Below are 7,439 nucleotides of genomic sequence, written 5' to 3'. Positions count from 1 at the left end.
TGGCAGTGAGACATTTTGAATTTTACTCTTCAGGAATCGCTTAGTGAGCGGAAAAACAGTGCAAAGTAAAACAAGTTTAAACACAAGTTAATACATGTTCACCAGAGAACATATACATTATGTAACATTGTGTACAGAATGTATTATATTATCTTTATAAAGTAGTAAATTGATCTTATAGGTTGATAGGGTACAAAAAAAACAGTCACAAGTATGTGACCTTGTTCCGTAATGCCCTTGTACCCCTTTGAGGTAGAACAGTCCCCTTCTCAGTGATATGTAACTCTTTGGAGTATAGGTACATTGCATGTGATCATTATAAGCTACTGCCTGCTTGACATGAAGAGGCAGTGTGTACGCTTTTGAAATGAGTGTGGTGGCATCATTAATCTTTCTTATTTGGCTGGCAAATGAGCCTCAGCATTGATTACGCAGATCCTGGAGCTGCTTCCATAGTGTTAACATCTCCCTGGGACTACGTCTGTGCACAAGGAGAACAGATCTGTAAGCACAGGGATTGCCCCTGTCTGTCTCTGGGAGATCAAAAGTTAAAAAGCCCGGGTGATGGCTTGGAGAAAGCCCAAGTTTGTTCAGGCACATGCCCAGATAGACATCATCTATTGGAAAAAGGCGCACCCTTGCAGACACCTCTTTCAGTCGTAATGCAAGTGAGCCAGAATACACCACCCCTCCTCCTCCAGCATACGGTGGGTACACACCTTTGTAGAATTGTTCTGGTATATAGTATTTAGTGGATGGTTCACGGTTCGGTATTGCATTGTTAATTACATCGCCTACAAACAAATCCAACTCAGTTTCATTTGTATAAACTCTCCACAGCCTGTGTTCCTCCCACTGCTTGTGCAGGTAATCCAGAAGTGCACCTGTTCGAACAAAGACATCATCATCACCTTTGAACACAAACATGGCAGTAGGGCAATATTGCTGGATCCAATTCCAGAACAGCACGTCCTTTAGGGTCAGGTTAAAAAAAGTGTCTCTGAAATCCCACTGTAGGATATCCCCATATTTCTGGCTCTCAAGATCCAGGAGATTACTGAGGTCTGGGTAAGGACCTGTACTGGAGTCCTGCCTTCCAAGTAGAAACACTGTGCGCACTAATCCGATTCTCCTATTTGATTCCCCCTTCACCAGACCACTGTGTCCCCACGTTTCACGGATGGCCTGCCGGTTTTCAAAGTTGCCAACTTGAGATTTGACAGCTATGAAGAGCATGGGTGTCTCCAGACCATAGGCACTGTTGTTCCTCCTACACATACCAGGCTGGTTGATAAGGAGGGGATACTCCCTGCAATGCATTGATCTTACAAATGCTTTCATTTGTTCTGGCAGGCTGTTTAAATCCTTCATACGAGGGACCGAACACTTCTGTGACATGCAGTCAGACAGGCATTCTTCCTCGATTTCTGATAAAACCTTAGCTTTTGGCTTCCTCATTACCCCAGTTGTATTTCCACGTAGTATTGGGCTGTGCTGGCGATCCCAGGCATGCTGCAGCTGGTTCCACAGTGCACTGTCCTGCAGACGAAGGTTCCAGAAAGGGCCAAGTGGGTGAGAGGCCAAAGTAGAAGAGTTAGGAGAACTCCCAGGGGCAGTATAGTGAGGGTTTATTTTTGGGGGTGTGTAGGAGATGGTGACGAATATGGACACCATGATATAAACCAGAAGGTGTCCAGTCATCATGCAAGGCAGCAGGCACAAGCACAGCAGTCTGCTGTTGCATTTGCAGCATTTGCAGAATTTGCCCATTGCCTGTAATGTACAAATCAGACACACACCACATATCAAAACTTGTGTATAAGGACATAAAATGGTTTTGAAACTATAACATGGCATGAGTATGCCTAAGTTATTTTTATAGCAAACAGCACAGTCAACAACTTTCTGTCTCCTTGGTGATATTCCCGTGAGGGTTATTATCTGTTCTTGTCTGCACACTCAGAGCATCATCCAGTGCCTACTTGCCGCTAGGCACACAGCCCCTGTAGACAGTGGGGAAGATGTAATGTAGCTCCCTCTTTCCTTAGCTCTTAGAAGTTGGATACATTATTTTGCCCTTGACTTTATTTGGTTAGAGCTTCACAAGTCGCACACACACACACACACACACACACACACATATCTAGAGTAGGCTCCAGGTTGTTATCAAACTGTAAAGGGGGGAATTTTCTTAATAGCTCAATAATAACCTGGAGCCTACAACATACTCTAGCCCATACAACACTGAATTGTAACGATTTGCTATGGAATATAATGACTGTCATTCTACCTGTCAAGTGCCATATAGCCTATTAACAGGTTTGGGCAATGAATGAAAGGCAAAGAAAACATGTACTTACAAGTAAGTGAACTTCTTCCTTTTAAGTCAACTGATGTAAAAGATACAGTGACTTGTGGTGTCCAGCTTTTGTCTTTTCATCCAGCTTGTTTATAGGCTGGCAATAACATGGTAGGTCTGTAGCGTATTTATGTCCATCACGAAGAGTGATAAATGGAAGCATCCTTTTAATCTTCAACAGACGTCTTTACAACGCAGTCTCAGGCGCAGCTGAGCAACAGGTCTCAGGTGAGATAGACTGTGCACAGAGCATGCACCTCATTGGCTCTTTAACATTATAGTGGACTGGCGTATTACTGCAGCTTCCATTAGACGCAGACTGTTTCAGGTATGCACCTTCATCGGGAAATGATATCTCCACACAGAGAGAGACATTTGCATGCAAGGGCTGAAACTATATATTTGCATGATGTGATTTATGACCCAACCGCAATATGCTGGTCATTTAGGCTACAGCCAATAAAAGGTTTTACCTTAGTTTAACATTTTAACATTTCACTACTGATCCAAACACAAAGAGTAGCCTACTTTAATACACCTATAGAACTAGGCTGCACTACATTTTATCTGAGGCTTTTGAGATAGGCGTACATTTATTTGTGAATGGATTAAGGAATTAATGAATGACTAAATAAATAATAAATTAGTAAAACAAACTGGGCTAAGTTACACAAAAGTTGTTTAAAAACCTTTTAAAAATAGGCTACAGCCTAATTTTTATGATTCAATCTGGTATCCTGAAGGATACCAATTGTCTACTGCATATACATGTATAAATGAATGACATCGGCTTAAGAAAGTTTATGGTGATCTTTAGTCTGTTAACAAGAGCATAGCTTCCTATATTTTTACATGCTCTTACCTTTTATACAAAATCTGTCTATCACGGTGCGGACGGTAGCAGTTTTGAGGGGAGCATAGTTAAAAGTGCCATGTTTTGTTTTATTATTCTATTTATTACAATAAGTTTATCTTTATTTTATATCATGTTATTTTAATTTATTGACAAGCTACCTTCTTATGAAAGGTCAATCAAGGTACCCACTGATAAACATCACCAACATACCTTTGTACATAACAACGTGTGACGGACACGCCTTCAAGCCAATAGAACAGACGCTTGTCGACAGATTATTGGCCAATCTTCTGGGTTTAGCCAGTAGAAAGAGAGAGAAGGCGTGGCATGGTGGCATCGCGTTGCCGTTTGTGTTTGGCATGAAACGATGCATGTTTGGTTGAGCTTTGAATGAGGGACCATCATCCCGGCGCCTCTGAGGTGGAAAAGACAGTTTATAATCTCAGTGGCGGAATTTAAAATGAACAAGCAGGCTTTTCTGACAGGTACATGAGTGACCCTTTGGCGTCCTTTCACCTCCTGGTTTGGTAAGTGTGTTTTGAACAAAGAAGCGACAAAACATGCAACGGACTCGTTTATTTGTCTGTGACACAAAGTAGCGAGCTTGCTAGCGGATTTTTTGTACTCTTTTTTTTTTGGAGGCGAGGGGAGGAGGAGAGGGGACTGCCAGTCATTTCGAGACAAAAGAAGCCTGAATATTTTCAGTGTATTTGTAGATTATAGCAAATGACATCCAGAGATGAGCGAAGTCGCTTTGCGTGGCTTGCCAAAGTCTACATCCACTAGCTGTTTAGTCTAAATCGCCGTTAGTAGCGTTGGCTTACACTTTAGACCGTGCGTTTGTTATGTGTATGGTTTCAGAGAAGAAGTAACCCAAACAGACAGTTTCTCACACAAAAAAGACAGGGCAATGCAGTCAAAATAAGGCTGCTTGTTTTGCACACAAGGCCCTGATAGCTGTGGTCAGCATTTCAAGTAGACACATGAATTGTGGCCCTATCAGCAGGTTTTGTGCTTTTTGTTCCTTAACGTTACATTAAGACTTTCTGTTTACTTTCTGTTCACGCAGGGTTTTGCCCCCGGTACCCCTCCATCAGTAAAGGTTTTTGCTGTCGTAGGAGTTTGTTAAACACATCATTTGTGTGTCGATCTTTAGCAAAAGGAATCACCACAATCCTGAACATATGTGATCTTTTATTTTGCTAAAGAATTTCTTTACATGGGCTCCAGTCAAGGTACAGCATTTAGTTACACATACTGTTTGTAACTAGCCTTTCTTTCTTATGCTGGCAGGAAAGCCTTCTCTCAAAAGCTGTTATTTAGGCCATGCAGTCAGGGTATGATTGCTCTAATGGATAGCATGCTTGGATGTGGAGACGGTATCAAATAACTGCAAGGAATAAGACTGTAGTTAATTATTTTCAGGAGCGGTATAACTTGCTCTGAAGGCCATTCATATTCTTGCACTAATAGTAAGCGGTCCAAGGGTTAACTCTGTGAAATTAATTTTTTGAAGGAGCATGGGCTTTCAGAATAACATGCTAAGGACAGTTTTCCTTTCCTCTCTGGCAGTTGAGAAATCTACATCACTGAGTGGTTCTATCAGTGGAAGTGTGTTGTGGCCATTCTGCACTTCATGAGCAGTTTCTATCACTGTTGCCTTTCAGAACAATGACTTGCTCATCTGCCAAAGTTGATAGTCTGAAGAAGATCTGTCAAACTTGAAGTTGGTGTCCGTGTAGCTGCATGTTTCATCTGATAAGGCTTTAAGGTTGCTATCAACCAGGGTTTAAGAGAGTTTGACACTGCTCAGCTTTCCTACAAGAAGATGAACACTGGTTTTAATAATGGGGTCCTTCTACTATAGGATTAGTTTCAGTTTAGATACAAAGATTTTCCACATCAGGCATAAAATCCTCTCTTTTCAGGTAAAGTTGCTTGAACATGATTAAGTTGTCTTCAGTGGGTTCTTGAAGGTTGACCAAATCAAGAATAGAAATAGCATATTTTGACACCGTATCATCCACACCCTTGCTATTTGGACTATGTGACCTGTGACCCACCAGTCACATACCGTGCATCACACATGCCATCAATATATGCCAGGGATAATTTTTATATTTGTCCAAATTATTTTAAGCTATACAGTAGGTCAGTGATTATCGCACATAATCAGTAAGGCGACCAATGCATCATGCACCCCTAAAAATAAATCTTTGTGTTAAAGGACCTAAATGAGTGCTTTGGCAAGATCGCAAGCCTGTTTGTGCAAACAGAAGAGCCTGTAATCAGAATCAGTTAATGCTTCAAAACAATCTGGATGTGTGGGCATAGTTGATGTCGTCATTTCAGAAGAAACTGTTAGGCACTGAGTTGTTTATCACACTTTGTGTCTTTTTAACTGCCTTGCTTTTGCTGTTCACATGTGTTAATGCGTGCTTTCTCTTCTGCTTTTTTTCCCTCTGTTGCTTAGATTTCTTTGGATGTGCTCCTCTCCGTTCCCTATGCTTTGTTCTTTCCACGTGATATTACCCTAAAACTCCTCAAGGCCTTGGTTCTGGTTAGACATTACTCCAAAAATACATGCATTTTTGACATATATAGTTTTTCTTTAAATCTCCAGTAAGAATCCAGACAGACCTGTATCAACCTCTTTTCCTCTCCCAAATTACATCAGATTAATAGGGACATTAAGAGACTCAGATCCAGACAAACACGTACACAAGCCACCATGTCCTCCATCCTTCCCTTCACTCCCCCAGTAGTGAAACGGCTCCTGGGATGGAAGAAGACTCCGGCAGGTAGTGGAGGAGCAGGGGGAGGAATAGGAGGAGTTGGGGAGCAGAATGGAGGAGGACAGGAGGAGAAGTGGTGTGAAAAAGCTGTGAAGAGCCTGGTGAAAAAACTGAAGAAGACTGGACAGCTGGATGAGCTAGAAAAAGCCATCAGCACACAGAACAGTAACACAAAGTGTGTCACCATACCCAGGTGAGAGGAAGACACACCTACTCACATCATCTATTCTGTCTTTCTCTGGATCTGTTCTGGACATATTTACATACAAACACACACAACATGGTCATTGTTACAGGAAATGGTGACAGCCCTGCATGTTAAGATATTAATGTAAAACAGGACTGTCTCACACACCCGTACACATGCTTCTGGACACAGTACATGCAAATAGCAAGTTTGGCATCATACTCGTACTTTCCTACACAATAGCAGTCTCACATTTGAGAATCCCGGACTAGCAAATGTGTCACAGTTTTGCTTATTTGCCTTAATTGATTCATTTTCAAAATGGTTTGGCATTTTCTTTCAGCACTAACACACCTTTGCACACATTCACACATCCGCAGTGCGTGTGCATTGGTGTACCACAACACCACTAATGCAGATCAGGACAGTGAGTTATGTCAGCACACATGAAAGTAAGAAGAAGGGTGACAGGCACCCACAGACCTGCAGAAAAAAAAAATCTCTGTTATGCAGCCATGGGTCCACTTCCTCATTTTCTGTGCTATAGGTTGTAAGGCAGAAGAAGTGAAACCTGATTAGAGGAAATGGATGATGCCATATACCAGTCCCTGTGCAGAAAACGTATGCATACACACCGTGTGCAGCGTTGAATTTTTATCAATTGCAGGAAGTGTGACAGGCTCTGATCGTATCGTCACTGTGTTTTGTTTTTTTTTTCTGCAGCTTCAGAAACTTGGTTTCACCATGTTATCTGTTGGTTACAGTTGGTGTAGCTTGTTAGAATTTGCTTAATAGGTTAGGATAACAGGATCTGAATCAAAAGAAATTAAACAATTCTAGAGCATATGGAAGACTCCAGCAGTAGGTGACAGTACTTTTACGCCTCTGTGTCAGCGATAGCCATAGCTGCAGGCAGTATGTTTTTGGGTTGTCTGTCCGTCCATCCGGGCCCATTCTTATGAATTTGTCTGGTTGGCAGTGGCATACAATCACAAAGTTGTAATTCCAGTTTATGTATTCAATTAGTTTGAAGCTTAGAGATGCACTAAATCAAATCAAATCAAATCAAATTTTATTTGTATAGTGCCAAATCACAACAAAAGTCATCTCAGGACACTTTACAAAGTAAGGTCTAGACCTTACTGTTATCAATATTATTACATAGGGAAAACCCAACAAATCCCCCTTGAGCAAGCACTTGGCGACAGTGGGGAGGAAAAACTCCCTTTAACGGAAGAAACC

The 7,439-nt window shown here is 41.6% G+C and overlaps 2 protein-coding genes across 4 annotated transcripts in view; one reads left to right on the top strand and one right to left on the bottom strand.

Moving 5' to 3' along the window:
* Positions 1–230: 230 nt before the first annotated feature.
* LOC109960726 (N-acetyllactosaminide beta-1,3-N-acetylglucosaminyltransferase 2) lies at positions 231–1,398 on the bottom strand. Its single transcript, XM_020601004.1, has one exon. It carries the CDS (start codon positions 1,396–1,398, stop codon positions 418–420), a length of 981 nt encoding a protein of 326 aa, XP_020456660.1. The 3' UTR covers positions 231–417.
* A 2,168-nt stretch (positions 1,399–3,566) lies between these two features.
* Positions 3,567–7,439, top strand: part of smad2 (SMAD family member 2) — a 16,626-nt gene continuing 12,753 nt past the window's right edge. For 2 of the 3 annotated variants that reach the window (XM_020601106.1, XM_020601104.1), the window contains exons 1-3: positions 3,567–3,742; positions 5,689–5,775; positions 5,893–6,203. In XM_020601106.1, the coding sequence (XP_020456762.1) occupies positions 5,947–6,203 (257 nt within the window). In that variant the 5' untranslated portion in view covers positions 3,567–3,742; positions 5,689–5,775; positions 5,893–5,946. Of the gene's footprint in view, positions 3,743–5,688; positions 6,204–7,439 lie in introns of all 3 variants that reach the window. The other variant, XM_020601105.1, reaches the window with a different exon arrangement.

Source organism: Monopterus albus, unplaced genomic scaffold (assembly GCF_001952655.1).
Source record: "Monopterus albus unplaced genomic scaffold, M_albus_1.0 scaffold50.1, whole genome shotgun sequence".
Classification (NCBI taxonomy): domain Eukaryota; kingdom Metazoa; phylum Chordata; class Actinopteri; order Synbranchiformes; family Synbranchidae; genus Monopterus; species Monopterus albus.
This window is presented reverse-complemented; position numbering and strand designations above follow the sequence as displayed.

Coding starts and splice junctions, on each gene's coding strand:
- LOC109960726 (XM_020601004.1), bottom strand. CDS start 1,398: ATGTCACAGAAGTGTTCGGTCCCTCGTATGAAGGATTTAAACAGCCTG.